The following is a 24015-nucleotide window of genomic DNA, read 5'->3' as shown; positions in this document are numbered from 1 at the left end:
AGGAGTTGGTGATGGACAGGGAGGCCTGGTGTGCTGCAGTTGATGGGGTGGCAAAGAGCCGGACACGACTGAGCGACTGATCTGAACTGAACTGGATGGACCCTAACACAGGCATTTAAAGGCTGATTTCTTCTCTCCACAGCTTCAGCTTTTTTCTTGTTGTCATTTAGGTTGCGTGCTAAGTCGCTTCAGTCATATCCAACTCTTTGCGACGCTATGGACTGTAGCCCGCCAGGCTCCTCTGTCCTTGGGACTCCAGGAAGGAATGCTGGAGTGGGCTGAGACTAGGCTGAGACTCAAATGACCTGTTTCATCTTAAGTTGCACCTTGTGTTTTTTGGAGAAGTCACGTTTATCCGTCCTTCAAATATCCTTCAAATATTGACATTCTGAGTGTATTTTGTCCAAACCAAATTTCTTCCTATATGAATCCAACGGAAGAATGAGTAGCAGAAGATGTTTAGCAGTTTATCTGGGGAAATTAGTCAATTCAAAATGTAATTAATAACGAAATTGACCATTAAAGGGATTGTTAGAAGGTTTAGAGTTATCTGTCCAAAGAGACATTCTGGAGTTTTAATGCCAAGCTTATATGAGAGCAGATGTTCATTTTGAGAGGCCTCTGAAAGTACCAAGACTTTCCCCCTTTCCTCTCCAGCCCACTCCATGGAGATTTCTGTCTAATGTGTCTGATTGGTAATATGTCTGCATTCTATACCAATGGAATGGTAAAATTAGTATTATTAATGTTTTAAGATCCCACTGTTTCCAAGAACTCTTGATTGGGTAGAGATCTGGAGGTTGTATTTGAAATCTGAAGGATCTCAGGCCAGTTTTTTCATATTATCTGTTTCCTCATTTAGAGCAAGATTTATTTCATCCACACACCCATCCACCCATCCATCCATCCAGCCTCTACCAGTACTGAATTGATCATTGATTTAAGGTCATGGATTTAAAAAGAAACACCGTCAAGATTTCGTCCCTGTTAGGAGCTCTCGATTTTGTGGCAGAGACAGCAGAGGGATCCAGTGATCTTAGGATGGAGGTGTTGGCAAGGAGCCTCCCACATCGGCACTCTCATCGCAAGCAGAGGACACAGTGGGGTAAGGGCAGAGCTTTCGCGGGGAGCAGCCTTGCTCCTGCGTCGGGTGCTCTGATAGCAGCCTCATGCCACCCAGTGTCTCCTTTCCAACATGCGTTTCTCTTCTGAGTGTATTTTCCCAACAAAGGAATTTATAAAAGGCAATCCTAATTTTTTTCTTAGTCAGAACCATTAAAAAAGAAAATCCCACACAGAAAGCCCAACTGCTTCAGAAGCAAGTTCTGGAATTCAGTCTTGGATTTGTTTCTCTCTTGCCTAAAAGCAAAGAAGCCTCCGCAAGAGCCGCAGGAACCGTACCATACTTGCTGGCTTCCTGCTCTCTTCCCTGCCCTTCCTTTTGTGACGCTGGCTCTCTGGAAATCTGCTTCAAGCTCTAAAAAGCAGCTGGAACACACTTGAGTTGCTCAGCACAAACTACAAAGCTGTGGCATTGACTGTGCAAAACAGATGCTGTTTGCATTCAAATAAAAGACAAACATAATATTTGCATTAATAGAGAGCATTTGCAGAAGTCTTTGCATAAAGTGGTTTATCCTTTTCCAAGAGCTGGTTACTTTGTACTAATTTCCGAATGTAGCAGAGGATAAGCAATCTTTTGTTGATTATGTCTCACAAAGAGTTGCTCTTGCACAAGTGTAGCTGATTCCAGAGAAGGGCTCTCCAATATGCAAATACAGTGTCAAGTGGAACTCCGTATTGATTGCTGTCAGTCATGTTCTTGTAGCTTTTTGTGTTTAAAAGTTGGATTGATGAGCTATTACTGTGTTCTCAGTGCTACCAGACTCTGCTTCTGCAAAGAGTTTTGTAAAGAGTTACTCAGGCTGGGCCATGTCTCACTGGTTGCCTCCTCTTTGTGAGGAGAAGAAGCCAGACCGTGTGTGGAGCGCTCTGGGACCCACCAGTGCAGTTTCAAAGGTAGCTATCGTTAATTCTTATTTCATTAACAAGGGTAGATGAGTAAAGAAACAGAAATCCGAGCAAAGTACAGATGATGGTCCATCAGAGAGAAGGAGAGCCCAGAAATGTGTATTTTTAAGTCCTGCACACCAGCTTGCTAAGTTGCTTCAGTCATGTCTGACTTTTTGTGACCTCTGTGGACAGTAGCCTGCCATGCTCCTCTGTCAGTGGGATTTCCAAGGCAAAAATACTGGAGTGGATTCTCCTCCAGGAGTGGATGCTCCTTCGATTGCCATTTCCTTCTCCAGGAGATCTTCCTGACCCAGGGATTGAACCTGTGTCTCCTGCATTGGCAGGTGGGTTTTTTTTTAACCACTGAACCACCAGGAAATTATTCAAAAATGAGCTAAAATTTGGTCATTAGTTTCCTACCTTAACAGAGTGAAGAGGGGAAACCTGTTTATGTTGAGGATTTTCATCGTTTTTAAGAGGAAAGTAACTAGGTAATTGAGGCAGTGGTTTTGACACACACACAGCTGCACTGAAGCAAAGGTTGAGGAAGCGGAATGACGCGTGAGGAAAGCCATCTTGGTAACTCTGTGACCTTCCTGTAGCTCAGTGGCTGGTCCTTATCTGTACACACTTACATGCTTAGTGGTCCATTTCCTCACCCTTGCTCCTAGCAGCATGCTCTTCCGTGCTGGAAGTGACTTTCTGAAATAAACCATCAGTGGTCATTTCAACAGGAGTTTGTTTGGGGTAAACTTTCTCAGTTTCTGCTTGTCAGAAAAATGTCCTTTTCTTTGTCTTGAATGATAGTTTAGCGGGGTATAGAACTGCGGGTGACTTGTATTTCACTCAGCTGTTTTAAGGCATATTTCTTGTCTCTTGGATCTTTTGGTTGAAATGTTAGCTCTGAGTCCGGTGTTTCTTCTTAGGTAATCTGAGAATTGTATAAAATTCTCTGGATGACTTAAACCTAACCCGGCTCAGAAGCCCAGAGGCTCCCGATTTTGTGTCTTAGTCAATTTGTCGTCGATTCTATGTCTTGTTCACCTCTATGTGTTGAGTGCTCACAGTAGCCGTGTTTCCCAAAGCGTGAATCGGATTTTGCTACAGGTGCCCCTGTTAATTCAGATCATCAAGCAAGCAGCCCAGATTTGACCACTGTTATTTCCCAGTTCCTCTTTCCTGCAGTTGCATTAAAAGGTTTGCCAGTCTTTCTAATTGTCTGCGGTTACTTTAATGCTCCATCAGTCATAACTGAGTACCCACCTAACGGTGCTCATTTTCATTTCATTACAGATTGCCCTCATGCCTAAGCAGTCAGACATAATCTGTCTGTATAGGTATAAGAACCAAAGGAATCGGTTATAGATTAAGAAAGGCTCCTTTTTTTTTGGTTTTGGTTTGGTGAAATTTCTGCAGATTTCCTTTGTCTCGTGATTCTATTTGTTGTTGGTAAATTAATACAGTGGAGGGCTACATACATGATTTCACATCTGTGTTGAATTTTGAGGGATAGGAAATGACTCTGTTCCAATGATTATAATATTTTATGAGAAAATGAAGATATGTCATCAGTTCAGTGCAATCCATCAAGGAGGTAAACTTTGGGGATAGAAATATGCCCCAGGCTCTTGCTTTGCTCCTCTACTGTGGGCGCCCAGGACACTTGCTGGGCAGTGAGAGGTTCAGGCAGCTTAGCCAGGTAGAGCCTCTGTCCTCCCAGGCCAGGGGGCTGTTCATCCTGAAACTGAAATAGGCGAGCAGGGAGCAGGGCACAATATTTAAAACAATATCCATATCCATAGGGCATGACAAAAGCTGATTAGAGCCACGTAGGTCCGAGATGGTGGAAGATTTGACTTCCTGTAGACCTTTTCCAACAAAGGTCCGTCTAGTCAAGGCTATGGTTTTTCCTGTGGTCATGTATGGATGTGAGAGTTGGACTGTGAAGAAGGCTGAGCGCCAAAGAATTGATGCTTTTGAACTGTGGTGTTGGAGAAGACTCTTGAGAGTCCCTTGAACTGCAAGGAGATCCAACCAGTCCATTCTGAAGGAGATCAGCCCTGGGATTTCTTTGGAAGGAATGATGCTGAAGCTGAAACTCCAGTCCTTTGGCCACCTCATGTGAAGAGTTGACTCATTGGAAAAGACTCTGATGCTGGGAGGGATTGGGGGCAGGAGGAGAAGGGGACGCCAGAGGATGAGGTGGCTGGATGGCATCACTGACTCAATGGACGTGAGTCTCAGTGAACTCCAGGAGTTGGTGATGGACAGGGAGGCCTGGCGTGCTGCGATTCATGAGGTTGCAAAGAGTCGAACACGACTGAGCGACTGAACTGAACTGAACTGAGACCTTGAGCATCATTGTACGCTCATTATGATACATCAGTTCAGTCAGCTCAGCCACTCAGTCATGTCCGACTCTTTGCAACCCCGTGAATCGCAGCATGCCAGGCCTCCCTGTCCATCACCAACTCCTGGAGTTTACCCAAACTTACATCAGCATATGCTAAATAGTGCACAAATGTAAGCAACATGACCATGTAAGGCCAAAAAGTGGGTGGTGACCCAATTGCTGGAAATCCCCACCTCTTTTCCCAAAATAGTTTGAATAACCCCCTCACTCATCAGCCTATGAGATCGCCCAGCCCATAAATTGCCCACCTCGTATTTCAGGGCCTCTCGCCTTCAGAGATGGCTCGCTCACTGTCTGCGAGGTGTGTTTCTAAATAAATTCACTTTCCTACCTAGAACTTTTGTCTCTCACTGAATTCTTCCTGTGAAAAGACATAAAAAACCCGAGCTTCATTAAGTCCAGAGACCACCTGTGTGATTTCACTTAAAAGGCAGTGAGTTCAAGTCCCAGCCTGGGGTGTGCGGTTTCCAAACCGAGGGCGAGTGAGCGTTCGCGGGTGACGTGCCTTTAGAGCACCGTCTGCGTGGCCAGAGTGTGCGTGTCTGTGTTGAGGGGAGGAGGAGAGAAATGCTTTGTTCCTACTTTCTTCTTCTTTCAAAAATTAGTCCATATGGAATACAGAAGATAGAGAGTATCGTCTAAAAATTTGGATATCTCTCTGTTTTTAGAACTATGAAGCTTTCAAAATTTGGAAGGTTGTTTGAAACAGCCATTTTTAACATACTGCCGACTGGGAAGCAGTCTGGCACTTTCCAGTGTGGCTGGGGGCCACGTCTGTACTTGGGAGCAGCAGGGTGGGGGTGGCCGGCAGGGGCCCCTGGGCCCGGCCCATGAGGGCTCCACAGGACTCCGGGGCTCCAGGGGCAGAGCTGCCCTCCTATTCCGCTCCTTCCCTGTGCCTCTTGAGTTACGGCTAAATCTTCTGAGAACTAACCCGCCTGCTGGCGGGAGGGGCATGCCTGGCCCAGGGGCTGGGGTTTCCCAGGCAGCCTGCCCCGTGGGCCTGGGGTCACTCGGGGTGACCTGGGAGCCTCTTCTCGTCCCGTCTGCCCTGCGGGGTGAGGACCGCCGCGTTGCCCATTTTACAGAGGTGGAAAGTGAGGTCAGGTCATTCGTGTGAGGTCAGGGGCACCCAGGAGCAGATCTGGGCCGGGCACCCGGTCTTGGTGAACCCAGCCAAGCCTCGGTGCCGCCCACCAGCGTGCCTGGGCTCCCCGGCAATCGCTCAGGCCACCCACGGAAGAGAAGGCAAAGGACAGAAATCCATATCCTGTCACCGACATCCGCACAGCTAGTGTCTAACAGCAAACTGCTGCTCCTGTCAGTAGCTCTATTTTTAGAAGGTTAAAATAGAACACAGTGGAGTGCAATCGCTGTATTTTTAGAAACTGAAGTTCGCGTTGTATAAAAATGGTTCTAAGAGGAATAATGATAAGGTTCAGTTCGTCTTGTTTCGGGAGAAGCTGCACTCTGTAGAGTGGATCCATATTGTGTGTAACAAAATGTAATGGTGATTCTGCTGCTTGTACACCAGCTTTTCACAGGGCCTGCGAAAGCTAGCTTTACTGGAGGAAGGCGTGTGCTGGGGAGTTTTGAGTTAAATGATAACGATGACGTTCTCTTGCGTACATAATGATGCCATTCTCTTGCGTGCGTGGACACCTTTGAACGACCCGCAGCTAGTGCAGCGAGACAGCATCCTCTTGGCCACGAGGGGTTCACGTGCGGTTCAGAGCAGGTGACGGTGCAGCCACGGCTGCAGGAACCCTCCAGGGGACTGTGCCTCCGCAGGGGTGGCTGCACGTCCCCTCTTGTTTCTATAAAGCTACCTTTTAGAAAATTAAGACAATGGAAATCATTAAAAAAAAAACAAAACTACAAGCTGTATATTATTAGGCAGCACAAACATGAGAGAAAGGCAGACATCCTGAGAAGGTTCAAAGCCCGTGTTGCAGGCCTCCCCGTCCACTCCGCAGTGGCCCCTCAGCTGCACTTGTAAGTTGACTTGAGATGATCATGGCTGCAAGGGGAGGCTGGCGCAGGTGCCGCGCCGGCGGAGGCGGCCCAGGTCCGGGCAGCTCCTGCAGCTGTTGGCCTGCTGCCACTCCCATGCCAGTCCTCTGCTGCCTTCCTCGGGCCGTGACCTCCCAGCACAGGAGTCCGTGCCCCCAGAGCCTGCAGGGTGCATCCCCCATGAACGCACTCCAAATGGCCGTTGTGGGTTTATTGTTCTGCGTTCGTGACTCACTTCTCACAAGCTGCTTATTAACAGGCACCTCTTTTCTGGCTTCCTGTTGCTTAACCACCAACACCTTCCAGCTAGTCTTTAACGCTCGGCGGTGTGGAAGGCGGGCTGGGCACCGGCTCATCCGTCCAGTGGTTTTCCTCGCTGACTCAGAGTTTCAGGAGATGCTTCGTCCCATCAGCTGCCGTGGGACTGGGCGTGCATTGGTTCTGCATGCAGACAGGGCCGCGCGTGTCACAGAGGGGCAGGTGAAGTGGGAGGGGCATGTCATGTGCCTCGTCCTTCATTCACGTTCCTTTATTTACCCCTGGGTCAGTTTACATCCCCACTTGACACACGAGGAAACTGAGCCTGGGTTGAAGCGACATGACCACTGACCACCCTCCGTGTTCAGGGGAAGCCTGGCCTGGCGGACCCCGAATACCCCGGGGCCACGCATGCTCCAGGACGTGGCCTTGTCCCACGCAGAGGGCCGCTGTGTCCCAGTGAGGGGGTGGCCTCGGGGAGTTATGTCCATTAGGCTGCTCGGCAGTTCAGAGGTCGTTAGTCAGAAAGTAGGAAGCCTGCAGAATTCACGGAGGCGGGTTTGCCTGTGGCTTTTCAGAGGCGTGCGGGCTGGTCTGAGCAGCTGGAGGAAGCCTGCTTATCGACAGGTGGGCCTCAGAGCTGTGTTACTTTTTGCCGTTCTTCTTAAGTCACGGAGATTCAGGTTCACCGTATGCGCCTGCTCGGGCCCCTGTGGACCTTCTGTCGTCTATGATTTCTTACTCAGACTCTGAGAATCTGCACATTCTGCCTCCGAGGTCATTTCCCTTGTCTGCCTCCGGAGCTCTAGCAAGCAGCTTTGGAATGACTCACCCAATCGCGTCCTCCCCGCAGGGCAGATGGACATCCTCCCCTGAGCAGAGACAGATCTGTTTTCAAAGGCGGGCTTAGGATATTCTCTCCTGATTTTCTAAATCACTTATTAACGGTTGAGCTGGGCCAGGCTGTGGGGACAGCTGAGAGCTGTGGGCTCCACCTGGGGAGGCTGCGGAGGGGCAGACGGTCCCTGGAGGACCGTCGTCCGAAAGGCGGGCTGGGAAACTCCCTCCAGGAAACGCGGCCCTGGGTCAGGGAGGACAGAGCCGGCCTTTGTCTGGCCTCCAGGGCTCCAGCACTACCCACCCGCGAAGCATCCCTCCCCGGCCTTCCCTCCTTCCCCTCCTGCAGCTCCAGCTGGATGTGAACCCCGGGGATGTGACAGCATGTGCTCCACCGCCGGCAGCTCTGTGGTCCAGGCCCCTCCTGGAAGCTCGTGATCATGCTCACTGCATGTCCTTCCTCATGACCCGGCTTTCTGGTCTGTGGGTCGTGTCTCACATAGGTGAGGGCCAGTCCACCCTGACCAGGGCTGAGGTCAGCCTGACATCAGCTGGGGTCTGTGTCCCATGCGTCTCAGGAGCCCAGGATCCAATCACCTTGCAAAGTGGTCACAGCCTCAGAGTTGAGAGTTACACTTTATTCCGCAAGGATTTTTAGGACTTCAAGTCGGGGAGACAGCATCTCAGTAGCCCTGAGAGAGCTGCTCTGAGGAGGCAAGGGGAGGAGCCAGGTTATGTAGAAGTTTTACAACAAAGGGCAGGTGGTCTGAACATCACGAGGTCATTGTTAAGTAAAGGAAACCAGATAACCCAGTTTCAGGGATTTAGTGCTTTTCTACGGGAAGATGGGAGAGTCTGGGCTCACTGAAATCACTCCTTTCGCATGTACCCCAGCTCTCTGGGGCCAGCGTCCCGAGCTCCTGGGTGCTTGCCTGCAGGGCGTGGCTGCAGCCCGGTGGCTGCCACGTTGCAGGTATTGTTCTCCTTCCTGAGTGCCCTCAGGACTCAGAAATTCACTTTTGGAGGGCCGGAATCGCTGATGACCATGGCATCCGTGTTTACTGATACAGCAGGAAATACCCATTTCTTGACCCCTTAGCTGAGTTGAATGTGTGTTTGGAGGGTACGCTTGCCTGCACAGCTGCTGCTGCTAAGTCACTTTAGTCGTGTCCAACTCTGTGTGACCCCATAGACCCCAGCCCACCAGGCTCCCCCGTCCCTGGGATTCTCCAGGCAAGAACACTGGAGTGGGTTGCCATTTCCTTCTCCAATGCATGAAAGTGAAAAAGGAAAGTGAAGTCGCTCAGTTTTGTCCGACTCTGTGCGACCCCATAGACGGCAGCCCACCAGGCTCCCCCGTCCCTGGGATTCTCCAGGCAAGAACACTGGTGGGGGTTGCCATTGCCTTCTCCAATGCATGAAAGTGAAGTCGCTCAGTCATGTCTGACCCTCAGCGACCCCATGGACTGCAGCCTACCAAGCTCCTCCGTCCCTGGGATTCTCCAGGCAAGAACACTGGCGTGGGGTGCCATCGCCTTCTCCGGCCTGCACAGCTAGGGGCTGGTAATCGCTGGAGATGGTTAGGAATGCTCTTGAGAGAACTGGTTAGACTGATGCGCCGGCCTCTGTGAAGTGAGGACAGACGCTACTGAACAGGAAGCACGGACTTGTGTTGGTGCCTCTCGGAAACTCTTACTGTGAAGAATTTCAGGAAAAAAAGATGAGCTTTAGTTGGTGCAGCGAGAGCCCCCTGTGCCCATCAAAACCCCAGGCTTTCTGACCATTCCCACTTCATCAGGCCCCCCTCCCCAAGCTTTATCTCCTGGGGAATTTAAAACAAATCCCAAATGTCACAGCACTTGCCCAGAGACACTTTGGTGTGTGTTTCTAGCAGGTGGAATCCCCTTATCACACTCAACAAAATGAATAATAATTCCCAAATATCACCTTACACCCAAGCTGCGGTCCACTTTGCTCGTTGTGTTTGTCGCTTTTTCAAGTCGAGGTGCAGACCTGGGCCTGAGCCCCTGAGCTGCAGTCCCTAGCCTGCAGTGGCTTGCCCACCACCCTGGGGAGCCGGGGCATTTGACCTGCCGTCCTCTCCTTCCCGCCTGCCGGATCGGAGCCTCCTGGTGGCCCTGACTGAACCTGTTCCTTTCAATGCGTATTTCCTATAATCTGGTAGCTAGCTGGAGGAGATTTGATTTTCAGGGGAAGGGCAAGAAAACCTCATAGATCAGACTTGACCTTTGTGAAGTTTGCCTGCTTTTTCTGCAGGAAAAATACTGCTCTAGAGGAAAAAGGTCCCGCTTCCGTTTTTATTTTCTCTTAATAAATATCCGCAAACGGTATTGGCCGTGCCTCAGGAATTCATAACACTTAGCTCATTAAAGTTTAATTCACATTAATGGGCACACACAAGCTTTATTATAGAACTGGGCTATTCTTCCACAACTTGCATGATGAGGACAAGAAGCATCTAATGGTTCGGGATGCTGTTGGCTCTTAGCAGAGCTCGCGGGGGAGGCGCCCGCCTGGCCGTCCTCAGTTTATGGAGCCTGGAGCGGGGCTGGTATCAGCTGGGTGGGGGCCCCGTGGGACGTGGACTGGGAGGGAGAGGGGTGCCCGAGGGCCTGTTGGCAAAGAAGGCAGGGAGCGGAGAGCCTGGAGGCCAGGATAGGAGGGGCCAAGTCCTGCCCGCGCAGGCATTAGAGACCCCTCCACGTCAGGGGAAGGGGCCTGGGGGGAGGAAAGTGTGTTCTCACCTCATGAGCCATTTGTGGCTGTGACATCTCAGTCTACTGAGCCACCTTCCGTGGTGTGAATGAGCAAGAGGGTCAGGCTCCCAGTGAGAGGGTGCCACAGTCCATGGGTCAGGGGCAGGGCACGCTGGTGTCCTGTGACACCCACCCGCTCCGCACAGACTTGTGCATCACAGGAGGGGCTGAGCAGCCCCCGGGCCAGGGCGGGGGTCAGCAGGTGAGCCTGGCCCGCAGACCCCGGCCTGTGCGCCCACCCTCCCGCCCAGGCCGGTCCCTTCCGTCCTCACTGGGGCTCGGTCAGCAAGCTTCTGACCAGATGCAAGGACTGCCTGCTGGTTTTGTCCTCTTATAAAGCAGGGCCGATTTTTATAAAGCTCTCTTCTGTCAAGTTGAAAGCACCACACACACAGCAAGGCACGCATCCTGGAGCGTGTGCTCACCAACGCACACATCCCCACCGCAGGAGCCTGTCTTTTCTCCTCGAGTCCGTCTGGAAGGACCCGGGGCGTCTGTCCAGGAGGATCGGCCCTCGTGGTGGCCCCACACCCAGGGCACTGAGCGCCTTCCCTCAGACGGCCCCAGTCCGCCAGGCCCGGCCCACGTGTGGCTCCAGATCTGGAAGCCTTCTCCTCGGCTGAGGCCCCACGTCCAGGAATCGGGGCCACCTCACCCTCGGACCCTCATCGCAGACGTGTGCCCGGGAGCCTTCAGTATCCAGGCGGCAGAGGGAAACCCCAAACTCAGACACATGCTGGGAAGGAACCCCCTTTCCTTTGCAGACCTTCTAGCAAGTTCCCTGTAATACCAAGTTCACGGGGAGGGAGGGGAAAGGGGGGACTAAGACCACCATTCTTACTGAGATGTACCAGCTTCTCACCAGGCTCTGGAGCCCTGGAGGTACAGAAGTAACTCGCACGCTGACCTTCTGGGAGCATGCGTCCAGGAGACGCAGACCGACGGCCAGCCTCCCGCCCGCCCCGCTGAGCCCCAGCCAGGGTTCCGGCCTGGCCCTGCCGCCCTGCACCCGCTCCTGCCTCCTTCCGGGGGTCCCACGACCGGGCTCCCCTGGGTCCCTGTGTTCCTGCAGCCTCCTCAGGAGCAGGTCCACTCTTCCTAGCTCCTGGGGAGTGTGGGGAGGAGAGCTTGGGCCCTTTTGACATGTGTGGGCAGCTCATCGTGGCTTTCTTCCAATGAGCACTGTGTGGAAGGGGAACGAGCGAGCACCCCCACTGTTGAGAGGCCTGGGGGACGGGCGTCCACCCGGCTGGTCAGCGCCAGCACGGTTCAGTCCCTGGTCCAGTAGCTCAGACCCCACGTGCCTTGTGGCATGGCCAAAAAATAAAGATGAATAAAACAGCAATAAGGATAATAAAACAATTCTAAAAATTAAAAAAACGAACCGGGTGACAGGCAGCCTTGTCTTCCCCGCTTCATGTTGGAGACCTGCATTGAAAAAGCCCCACTGAGCGCCTTTCAGAATAGTACCTGTTCCTGTTCTTTTCCGTACATGACAACAGAGCAAGTGTGGAACTAAGGCAGAAACACGAGGTGGGGTTGCCAATGCTTTGGAATCGAAAGTAGAACAGATTTCAGACCTCGCTCAAATTCCATCTATCTGTATGACTTCGGCCTTTCCTTTTGTCTCAGAATTCACTGGACCTGACCAAGTCCATTTATCCCAGAAATGCAAGTTGGTTAGACACGAGAAAAGGAAATTATCAGATGAAAAGGGAAATTATTTAACTCTTTGAATTGATACAGAAAAGTTTAATAAAGTTAAGCACACACACATGATTTTAAAGTAGTCTTTGCAAAGTAGAAATAGAAGGGAACTTTTCTTAAACTAATAAACTTATGTCAGAAACCGACAACAAATGTTATACTTGCTGGTGAAATAGTTGCAAACATTCCCAGTAAGATGGCAAGCCAGACAAGGGTGTTCCCTTTCACTGTTTCTGTTCAATCAGATCAGATCATATCAGTCACTGAGTCATGTCCAACTCTTTGCGACCCCATGAATGGCAGCACACCAGGCCTCCCTGTCCATCACCAACTCCCGGAGTTCACTCAGACTCATGTCCATCGAGTCAGTGATGCCATCCAGCCATCTCATCCTCTGTCATCCCCTTCTCCTCTTGACCCCAATCCCTCCCAGCATCAGAGTCTTTTCCAATGAGTCAACTCTTCACATGAGGTGGCCAAAGGACTGGAGTTTCAGCTTTAGCATCATTCCTTCCAAAGAAATCCCAGGGCTGATCTCCTTCAGAATGGACTGGTTGGATCTCCTTGCAGTCCAAGGGACTCTCAAGAATCTTCTCCAACACCACAGTTCAAAAGCATCAATTCTTCGGCGCTCAGCCTTCTTCACAGCCCAACTCTCACATCCATACACGACCACAGGAAAAACCATAGCCTTGACTAGACGAACCTTTGTTGGCAAAGTAATGTCTCTGCTTTTGAATATGCTATCTAGGTTGTTCATAACTTTCCTTCCAAGGAGTAAGCGTCTTTTAATTTCATGGCTGCAGTCACCATCTGCAGTGATTTTGGAGCCCAGAAAAATAAAGTCTGACACTGTTTCCACTGTTTTCCATCTATTTCCCATGAAGTGATGGGACTGGATGCCATGATCTTCGTTTTCTGAATGTTGAGCTTTAAGCCAACTTTTTCACTCTCCACTTTCACTTTCATCAAGAGGCTTTTGAGTTCCTCTTCACTTTCTGCCATAAGGGTGGTGTCATCTGCATATCTGAGGTTCTTGATATTTCTCCCGGCAATCTTAATTCCAGCTTGTGTTTCTTCCAGCCCAGCGTTTCCCATGATTTTCTCTGCATATAAGTTAAATAAACAGGATGACAATATACAGCCTTGACGAACTCCTTTTCCTATTTGGAACCAGTCTGTTGTTCCATGTCCAGTTCTAACTGTTGCTTCCTGACCTGCATACAAATTTCTCAAGAGGCAGATCAGGTGGTCTGGTATTCCCATCTCTTTCAGAATTTTCCATGGTTTATTGTGATCCACACAGTCAACGGCTTTGGCATAGTCAATAAAGCAGAAATAGATGTTTTTCTGGAACTCTCTTGCTTTTTCCATGATCCAGCGGATATTGGCAATTTGATCTCTGGTTCCTCTGCCTTTTCTAAAACCAGCTTGAACATCTGGAAGTTCACGGTTCACATATTGCTGAAGCCTGGCTTGGAGAATTTTCAGCATTACTTTACTAGCATGTGAGATGAGTGCAATTGTGCGGTAGTTTGAGCATTCTTTGGCATTGCCTTTCTTTGGGATTGGAATGAAAACTGACCTTTTCCAGTCCTGTGGCCACTGCTGAGTTTTCCAAATTTGCTGGCATATTGAGTGTAGCACTCAATATGCCAGAATACATTCTGTTTAATAATGTACCCTAAGTCTGAGCTGTAGAATAAGGTGAGAAAAAGGCATAAAAAGGCTGCAGGTCTGGAAAGCAAGAACAGTCATTATCAGAAGTGACGTGGTTCCGCATGTAGAAAGTTCAAAATAACTTAGAGTGAGTGATTAGAATGAATGTGGGTTGATTAGCAAGACGCTATAGTGCAAAGCTACCATATAAGCATTGATTGTATTTCTACATACCAGCAAATAGCAATTAAAATTTAAAGTACTATACATAATATTTTGGGGCTTCTGTCGTGGCTCTGAGCGTAAAGCGTCTGCCTGCAACATGGGAGACCTGAGTTCGATCCCTGGGTCGGGAAAATCCCGTGGAGAAGGAAATGGCAACCCACTCCAGTACTCTCGCCTGGAGAATCCCATGGATGGAGGAGCCTGGCAGGCGACAGTCCATGGGTTACATAATATTTTACTTCAGGTATCAAGTGTCTGTCAATAAATCTAAAGATGTTCAAGATCTCTGCACTCAAAAGGCTAAAACCGTTTTGAGAGAAATGAGATGAAGTGATGCTCTGTGTTCATGGGTTGGGAGACACGGTACTGCCAAGGTTCTCTGCTCCCAAAGTCTGGGCACAGTGGGGTCCCAGTCAGGCTTCCCTTTTCTTCTTCTTTGCTCCCTCCCCGATTCTCTCTTTCCCGGCCCCTCACAGTGCATGTCCTGTCCCCGCCATTGCCCTTCACAGAGGGGTCTAGGGCACCGAGGGGGTCCCAGTTCTGGGTCCATCAGGGGGCAGCAGGCTCTGACCTCAGGCCGAGGGAACGGCTGTTCATCTGCCAAGGTCTCCTCCTTCACAGGAGGACGGGGAGGCCGCTGGCGACCCCAGCTCTGCCTCGCAGTCGGACGTGTGGATCGGGGCCCTGGGAGTCTGGGCCCGGCTCTGAGGCTCTGCTGCCTCTCCCGGGCTGGCTCCCTGGGCGTGAACACCCCTCTCCCTGTTCTGCGCTCCAGCTGCACTGTTGTGGGGTGTTGTGTCGGCAGCCGAGGGGAGGGCTGGGGAAGAGACCCCAGTGCCGTTTTTTGCGGGGGTAGGAGGCATTTGAGTCATGTACGGATCAATAAGAGACTTTTTAGTCTGAAAAAAACAACGCCCTCCCTTCCTTTTTCTCTCTGTCTCCCCATCTCTCTCTTTTCCTTTCTTTGGGACTTAACTGATTCTCAGATTTCTGTGGTTAAGGCCCAGTACCACCCAGGGTGATTTTGCAGAAGGCAGAGGCTCTCACCTGGCTGGGTGGTAAGACCTGGTGTCAAGTTATGGCTGTTAGTGTGACTATTGGCACAGGTATGAACAAGGTGGCCTAAAGGACAGAAGTTTGGCTTGTAACAGAATCAGTGTTGCCGAAAGGTCCTGAAAGTAAGGCTTCTTAATAATGGTAATGGGACATTTGGCTGTTCTCATAGAAGAAAAAAAAAAAAGACGCACTTTATACCATATACAAAAGCAATACCAGAGAGATGAGATTTACACACAAAAGGGAAAAGCCACGACACTCTCCGATGGCAGTAAGGTAAAGTATCTTTGCAACCTCCTCGGGAGGAAGAGCTTCTTAAACCTGACACAGAAAGGAAAAGCTGTAAAAGAAAGACTGATACCCATGACCTTGAAGAAGGAACCTCTGCTCTGTGAAACCAGCCCTGAATATGCACTGGAAGGACTGATGCTGAAGCTGAAACTCCAATACTTTGGCCACCTGATGCAAAGAGCCAACTCATTGGAAAAGACCCTGATGCTGGGAAAGATTGAGGGCAGGAGGAGAAGGGGACGACAGAGGATGAGATGGTTGGATGGCATCACTGATTCGATGGACATGAGTTTGGGTAAGCTCGTGCTACAGTCTATGGGGCCGCAAAGAGTCGGACACGACTGAGCGACTGAGCTGAACTGAACAGCTTTGTTTTGTGAGCCCTGAGACCAGGACCTGGATTTGTGAGGCCCCCGGGGGTACTCGTCACCGGCTCTGGTCACCGATGTGACACAGAGTGACGTCCCCGGGGCTGATGTCCGTGCCTGACACAGTCGTGTGCCTGCTGAGCTTGCCTGCCTGCTCGGGGCCCTGCCGCCCCCGTCCGTGGACCCGATGCATCTGCCCTCTGTGTCCGGGTCTGAATCCCCCAGGGGCTCGAGGTGGCCCTGCACGCCTCCGTGTTCTCAGTCTGGGTCGTCACCCTGTGACCTTAGGAGTCCTGACCTTAGGAGTCCTCCTCTCATGCCCGGGCCGCACGCCCTGGACTGGCAGCCTCAGGCTCCCTGAGCCGCCAGCAGGCGGGGAGAGGAGGCCTGGCGCTTGTGTGTCCTCCCGTGGCCTCATCTCCCAGTGCTCAGTCCCGCCTTGATTCAGGTCCTGCCCCCTGCCGTCCTGTCTGCTGCCTTCTGCAAGGAGACCTCTCACGTCTGGGCCTCTGACATCCCCCTTTCGGAGTGAGGAGCATGGAGTTTGCTGGTGGCATCAGGCTGATGGGGTGGTCTGTGGAGGAGCGGGGAGATGTGGGCCGTGTGCACGGCACCGCGGGCTCTCCCAGCTTCCCGGCTCCACACTGCGGGCGTCGAAGCTGGGCTCCAGCCGCCGATGGCCCCTCTGCGGAGTCAGCTGTCAGAGGGTTTCATGCGGAGACACCTCCCAAGAGGCAGGACGCCTCCTCCGCCCTCACACTGAGGGGGGATAGTCTTCCCGCGCAGCTTTCCTGCCTGACCTCATTCAGCAGGGCTGGGAGGATGTCCACGTAGGGCTCGGATTTGCAGCGTGTGAAGCACAAGCCGGCCCAGCCCGAGAACGGAGCCCAGCGGTTCCCTTCCCTGGCCTGGGCGGGCAGGCCAAATATCGGCTCATGTGTGGGGTCCGTCATGCCGTGAGCAGAGAGCTCCAGGCCCACAACGCCGCAGAGGCCTCCCTGCTTCCTCAGGAGACGCTGTGGGGTCTCCTCAGGGTCATGGTGTTTGTCCTTGGATTTTGACCGTCTCCAAAGACACGCCAGGGTCACGGAATCATGCAGTCGAAGGCCACGAGGTGACGTCCATTTGGGGTGAAAAGCAAGGCTTTAGGATAAAGTTGGTAGACCTGCTCTTATCTTACTTGCTTTCGTCCCAGTTTGTAAGCTGGCCCGAGGGAGCTGACGGCTGCTCTGGGAAACCAGTGATTTCCCGCGAAAGTCAGTAGCGAGAGTGACCACATGCCAGCGTCTGATGACGCCCTTGTACCGCGGGCATTCACACCCATCGTTGAGGCTAATTTTACATGCCAAGTGTGATTCCTGGAAGTCTTCCCGGTGTTTCCTTCTCATCCGTGGGAGGATGTGGTCTGATGGCAGCCTGTGCCGAGTGAAAGGCACGTGTGGTTCCGGTTCTGCCATCGTTGTGGTCAGAACACAGTCGAAAGGTAAACTCGTCAGAAACGGTCCCTTCAGCTCTGGGAGCCTGGCCCGGGGTTTTCCCGGGAGCGGGTCTGGGAGTCTTGGTTTCCTCACCTGTCCCAAGAGCGGGAGCAGCCTGCGTGCGCTCGGCGGGGCCTCGGGGGCTGTGGCTCAGTGGCCCTGGGCCCCGGCGCTGTGTCTGGGAAGGCGGTGAGCAGCTCCTCTGTGTGTGCTGCCCTACCACTCGCGGTCGCTCCAGAAACGCTCCATGGCTGTCAGCCGGCTGTTGGCCTCGGCCAGACGCCCGCAGGCCAGAAACTGGTGTTTGTTCTATTGGAGATCCGAGCTGGTTGGGTTGTTGTGCACAGGGTCTTTTCTTTTTCTGATTCCCCAAATCAAAATAGAACCCATCTCCTTTAAAAGTGAGAAGGACCACCTCCCAGAATATTGGAAATAAAAGCAAAAATAAACAAATGGGACCTAATTAACCTTAAAAGCTTCTGCACATCAAAGGAAACTATTAGCAAGGTGAAAAGACAGCCTTCAGAATGGGAGAAAATAATAGCAAATGAAGCAACTGACAAATAACTAATCTCAAAAATATACAAGCAACTCCTACAGCTCAACTCCAGAAAAATGAATGACCCAATCAAAAAATGGGCCAAAGAAGTAAATAGACATTTCTCCAAAGAAGACATACAGAGGGCTAACAAACACATGAAAAGATGCTCAACATCACTCATTATCAGAGAAATGCAAATCAAAACCACTTTGAGGTACCATTTCACACCAGTCAGAATGGCTGCGATCCAAAAGTCTACAAATAATAAATGCTGGAGAGGGTGTGGAGAAAAGGGAACCCTCTTACACTGTTGGTGGGAATGCAAACTAGTACAGCCACTATGGAGAACAGTGTGGAGATTCCTTAAAAAACTGGAAATAGAACTGCCTTATGATCCAGCAATCCCACTGCTGGGCATACACACCGAGGAAACCAGAAGGGAAAGAGACACGTGTACCCCAATGTTCATCGCAGCACTGTTTATAATAGCCAGGACTTGGAAGCAACCTAGATGTCCATCAGCAGATGAATGGATAAGAAAGCTATGGTACATATACACAATGGAGTATTACTCAGCAATTAAAAAGAAAACATTTGAATCAGTTCTAATGAGGTGGATGAAACTGGAGCCTATTATACAGAGTGAAGTAAGCCAGAAGGTAAAACACCAATACAGTATAATAACGCATTTATATGGAATTTAGAATGATGGTAACAATAACCCTGTGTACGAGACAGCAAAAGAGACACTGATGTATAGAACAGTCTTATGGACTCTGTGGGAGAGGGAGAGGGTGGGAAGATTTGGGAGAATGGCATTGAAACATGTAAAATATCACGTATGAAACGAGTTGCCAGTCCAGGTTCGATGCACGATACTGGATGCTTGGGGCTAGTGCACCGGGACGACCCAGAGGGATGGTATGGGGAGGGAGGAGGGAGGAGGGTTCAGGATGGGGAACACATGTATATCTGTGGCGGATTCATTTTGATATTTGGCAAAACTTATACAATTATGTAATTATGTAAAGTTTAAAAATAAAATTAAAAAAAAATAAATAAAAGTGAGAAGGACACATGCATTTCCATTGTCTGCAAGGAAGTGCTCCTTGCAGACTCCGCGTGTGAAATACTTTCATTGAATCACGAGCAGTTTCTGAAGCCAAATGCTTTCTCTGTCCTCCAGATGGACTTTCTGGCCGAGACCAGCCGGTGGAGCTGCTCAACCCTGCCCGCGTGAACCACATGCCCAGCACCGGTGAGTCCACTCCCCCAGCCATGCTGGACACTAGATGCCCCCAAAGGGGTGTCTGGGGCTCCACTGTCCGGGGGGTCTGTGGAGAGAAAGGGGTGGGGTCTCAGGTCCAAGGAGGTCACATGCTCTTTCCTAGGGTAAGATAGGGCGACGGTTTTGGATATGAAATGGGCGCGGCTTAATGCTGCTTAAGTGGCAGAGAATTCCGGGTCCTCTGTGTCCTGAGCTCCGACAGGGTGTGTTCTTCCCAAAGGTGAGAACTGCTCGTGTGGGGTCTAACTCCAGGCCTCAAAGGAAGGAGCCCTGCTCTGGAGCTGGGACACCGCCATGCAGGTCTCACTGGATCCAGGGCCCAGGCTCCTGGGGAAAGTGTCATTGATGTTTCTCGAATCAGCTTTCCTTCTTTCATTAGCAAAAAGCGTCGGCTGTGGTTAGGAATTTCTCATTCCGTGTACGCTATTTCTGCATGCCATGCTCTGGGCAGTGTTTTCCTAATCTACACGGCTGTGGAAGCTTTTCTTTCTCCTTCTAGTAAAATGCTTACCCTCCATCTGGTATCCTCCGGGATTTCAGCTCAGAGAGTGGATCCGTTCCTCTCGGGCTCCTTGGCCTTACTGAGAATAAAACCGACCCGAGAAGGCCTGGGGTGGGTGCAGGGAGCCACTGTCAGCGTTTTGAGGTCAGCACTGCTGGGCCTGGCTTGGCCGTGTCCTGAAGGCAGGGCCCCTGTCTCTGTGGTTTGCGCTCCGTGGCACCTCCTGGATGCCAGCCTGCCTGCGCCCACTGTGCCTGCTGTCTGCGTGTGCAGGGCCGGCTGGGACAAGGAGGGGCACGCGGACCCCTGCCTCTGCCCCGGCCCCCGGCCACACCGCCTGTGGCTGCACCTTCCCCATCCAGCCAGAAAGAAGTCGCGGCTGAGCTGGAAGCGTCAAAGGAGAGACTCCTTTCTTCACTAGCGACTCTCGGAGGCCCGCCGAGTGCCGTCTCTGGCATCTCCCCAGACATGCAGCTCAGGTGTCTGTGGTGCTCCTCGAAGGTGCCGTGGCCCCAGGCTGGCGTCCACCTGCCCAGCAGGGTTACGTTCACCCAGGATGGCGGGGGGTGAGGGGAGGGCTGAAACTAGCAGCTGGCGATGCTCCTCTGTGCTGTCTGACCCCCGCAGAGTCAGAGGTCCGCTTTCCCTTTCCCTGAGTTCCTCTGGCCAGGGCAGCTTTGGTTTAAACACTGAGTCCTTGTGTAGCTCAGGCCTCTCCAGGCAGTCTCCTGATGCTTGCCCAGGTGTGGGTGGAGGGGGTTTCAGTAGCTTGATAGACTGTGAAAAGGTGGTTCCCAAGTGAGCCAGGAAGTGGGTGGCTTCCCGTTCGCCTCCCAGCTTGAGAAGCATGTCCTGCTGGTGGAGACTTCGTGCGGGCCTCCCAGCTCCGTGTACGAACACTGACCGCAGTTCTGGAGGGGGGTGCGGGGGGGAGGCCTGGAATCCTGGTGACCCACGGACTGGGTGGCTTCAAGCAAGCCGCCCAGTGTCTTGATTTCAGTCCTGGATGGGATAATCACGTCGTCTCTGCAGGATTCTGAGACCAAGCCTGTGTCGCCGCCCAGTGTCTTGATTTCAGTCCTGGATGGGATAATCACGTCGTCTCTGCAGGATTCTCAGACCAAGCCTGTGTCTGTTCGTGGTGGTCCCTGGGTAGACGTCAGGCGGCCAGACGCTGGAGATGGCGTGGACAGGGCCGTGGCCGTGCCGGCTCTGATCCCAGCACAGCCCCTGTTGTCTGCTACCCGCCTTCTCTCTCTTTTGGGGAAGCCCCCCACTTCAGAGATGGCATGTCGGGGAGGGGGCCCCAGGACACAGGAGCCAGTAGCCCCGCACCTCCAGATTCCGTTGGTCAGAGTCAGAGGATGACGCTGCACTTGCTGGTGACCCCACGGGTCGGTGTGTGCAGTGTGGCTCTAAAACCTGGAGAAGAGATGCCCGTGAGCACCAGCCTGCAGGAGGAGGGCTGCGCCGGGGGGCTGCCCATGCCACACGCTGGCCACGGAGTCTTCGCCATGAGCTCCCCCTTAAAAGCTGCTGAAGCGAAAGGCGTTCTTTAAGACTGTGTTTTCGGTCATTCTGAGCACTGTACTGGAGAAGGAAATGGCAACCCACTCCAGTATTCCTGCCCGGAGAATCCCCTGGACAGAGGAGCCTGGTGGGCTGCAGTCCATGGGGTCCCAAAGAGTTGGGACACGACCGAGCACACAGGCCCCATTTATATAAGCACTCACTGTACGGTGCGTTCAACAAAGAAATACGAATCTCAGCCCATATGATAATTTGAAAATCAGTATTGACAGTTTCTGTCAAGCCGCGTTTAAATAGAACATTTATTTACGTTTGGCTGTGCTGGGTCTTTGCTGCAGCGAGCAGGGGCTCCTCCAGTCGGGGGCACAGCCTTCTCGTTGCGGAGGCTTCTCCTTGCAGAGCACAGGCTCCAGGCGTGCAGGCTGAGTAGTTGCAGCTCGGAGGCTAGGTAGTTGTGGCTCACAGGCTTGGCTGCCCCGTGGCACGTGAAATCCTCAGGACCAAGGGCCCGAGCCTGCGTCCCCTGCGTCGGCAGGCGGATTCTCAACCGCTGGCCCACCAGGAAGGTCCTAGAGCCACATTTTTGTGATACGGGAGTAGAGACATTTTCAGGTGCGTTTTTGTGTCAATCCTGGTTGAGCTTAAAGTACTCTTTTGACACTTGGCGGTGTGAAAACAAACTGTATGATTTGCAGGAGTTACTCCAGCAGCCCTGTGGGAACCTGCTCCCGTGAATGTGCGCCTTTTACCGTGCGCGGGCAAGCGCCCACGTGGCCCTCCCCACCTCCACCGCGTGCGTTTCTTGTCTGTTCCTGGCTGTGAAAGGCAGCCCTCTCGACAGCCTTTCTGACAATGGTTCTCTTTAAACACAGTCAGTCCTTGTGAAGTCTTACTTCAATAAAAAAGCACCGTTCAGCCTTTCTATTCGTGGGCCACCTTGACTCAAGACTTGAGCTCCTTCCTACAAGAATCTCTCTAACCAGAAAAGTTTGCATTGTAGAAGGCACACGCTAAAATGCTCTTTGTTTTGGGGTTCTTTCTGATTTCTCCACCTTCTCCCTTAACTTTTTATATGTTAACAAGCCTTTCCCTCTGTTTTGCATTTTTTTTTTCTTGTTTTAAGGTTTTTAGTTGTGAATAGTTCTATTATAAAAGGGAGAAAACATATAACCGTTTGCCTACCACTGGGTCATAACAGCTCCTCCATTACTGTTGTTCTGCGGGGGGGCGGGGGGGGAGGGTGTGCATGTGTGTGTGTGTGTGTGCATGCTCAGTTGTGTCCAACTCTTTTACAACCTCATGGACTGTAGTCCTCTAAGCTTCTCTGTCCGTGGGATTCTCCAGGCAAGAATACTGGAGTGGGTGGCCATGCCCTTCTCCAGGGGATCTTCCCGACCCGGGGATCTGTGTTAGTATCTATCGTATTTCCTCATTTTTTGGATGAAGTGGAATGTCACCACCTCATCCTTCCCGGGGGGATTGTCTTTTCCTTCCTGGGTGGGGACTTGGGTTGCAGGCAGAGTGACGGGCACCCTGTGGGCTCCCAGGAAGCTCACAGTATGGTGGGGAGAGATGTGGGACTTGAGGGCAGAGGAGGAGGCGAGAGCTGGGCCCTGGCAGAGAGCTTGCACGCCCGCTGTGCCAGGGGACTCTACAAACACTTCAGTCCTCCATTCCTGAATCACTTTCGGTTTTTTTTGAAAGTAGATACTTTTTTTCCTGATCATAAAGGCAGCGCATGTTTAGTCTGGAAAAGAGGCCTCGTGGTGAGTGTGTGCGGTGCTGGCTGCAGACCCGGCAGGCGAGCTCCCTCGGAGCCGGACCGTGGAGACGCTCAGCAGCTGGATGGGTGCAGGGGCTGGAGGAGAAGCCCCTGTTCCCGGGAGCAACGTGGAGGAAGCAGCCCTGGGGGCCCACGAGAGGCACCAGAGTGCTGGCTGCCAAGGGCCCGCTCCCCACCGGAGGCGAGGGGCAACGCGGCTTCCCCAGGGTCAGCCGGCGGGTCCATGACGGGGCAGGGGCCCATTTCTGCTCTGCAGGGGCCACCTCTCAGAGAAGGCCAGGGACCTCTAGGCCAGCCCAGCTACTAGGACGAGGTGCCAACCACACAGGAGCCTCGCCGTGGGCACCGTTGCCCTCACCCTAAATGTGCGTTTCCATCAGAGTTCCCGAGCTTTCCTTTCAAGGCTGTGTAACAAGGGTGTCATTTTTTTAAAGAGAATTATGGAAACTTGAAGACACTGCCGAAACTCTGAAGAACTTACCCAAACCCGATTTGAAAAAGTGAGGTCTGGCTCCAGCCGCAGATTCCTGAATCTTTCCGAGCGTCTGACCACCGCACCGTGCAAGGGTTACTGAATTGCTTGATCCTCCTCAGGCTTTGGAGCAGGGACCACTTGAGGCTGGCTGGAACTCAGGATGCCTCCCAGGCACGTCTTGCTGTTCTTGTTGTCGGTTCCCTCTGGCGAGAGGAGAGGCGGGGCAGGTGCCTAGCTGAGGACCCACGTGGCCTGGGGAAAGCAGCTGGCCCGGCCCTTCCCCCGCGGGAAGCGGTTCATCCCGGTATCATAATCCTCCCGCGGCAAAGCCTCACCCTTGTACTGTCCGCTGGCCCCTCCCTTGTGTGCTTTTCCTGTAAGGCTGGGCTCCTGGGGTCGGGATGGGGCTCAGTGAAGGCCTGATGCCTGCTTCGGGGGCCCCCACGCCTGCTCAGTGCTGGAAGGGAGAGCGGACTTGGGCTTCCTCGTCCTGGGCCCGTCCTGACGCTGCTCGTCTCTGTTCTGCGCAGGCCAGGGGACTGTCTCCTCTGCTCACAGCCTCTCACATGGCACACATCAGGCTCTCTTTTTGTCCAGTTTCTCCTCCTCCTCCTCCTCCTCCCGTTTCCCAAGGCTCCACCCCTGCCCTCCCGCTTTGGGCTCGGTGGTAAGGAAGTCAGTGCAGGGTCAGGGCTGGGCCCAGCTGTGTTAGCCGCTCAGTCGTGTCTGAGTCTTTGCGACCCCATGGACTGTAGCCCGCCAGGCTCCTCCATCCATGGGATTTCCCAGGCAAGAATACTG

At 52.2% G+C, this 24015-nt stretch overlaps 1 protein-coding gene across 8 annotated transcripts in view; it reads left to right on the top strand.

The window, feature by feature from the left end:
• Positions 1-24015, top strand: part of HDAC4 (histone deacetylase 4) — a 291684-nt gene that overhangs the window by 130418 nt on the left and 137251 nt on the right. For all 8 annotated transcript variants that reach the window (XM_059885255.1, XM_059885254.1, XM_059885252.1 and 5 more), the window contains one exon: positions 18823-18894. In XM_059885255.1, the coding sequence (XP_059741238.1) occupies positions 18823-18894 (72 nt within the window). Of the gene's footprint in view, positions 1-18822; positions 18895-24015 lie in introns of those variants that run through there.

The sequence above is a fragment of the Bos taurus genome, chromosome 3, assembly GCF_002263795.3.
Source record: "Bos taurus isolate L1 Dominette 01449 registration number 42190680 breed Hereford chromosome 3, ARS-UCD2.0, whole genome shotgun sequence".
Lineage (NCBI taxonomy): Eukaryota > Metazoa > Chordata > Mammalia > Artiodactyla > Bovidae > Bos > Bos taurus.
The sequence above is the reverse complement of the archived record's forward strand: the minus strand, read 5'-3'. Positions and strand labels throughout refer to the sequence as shown.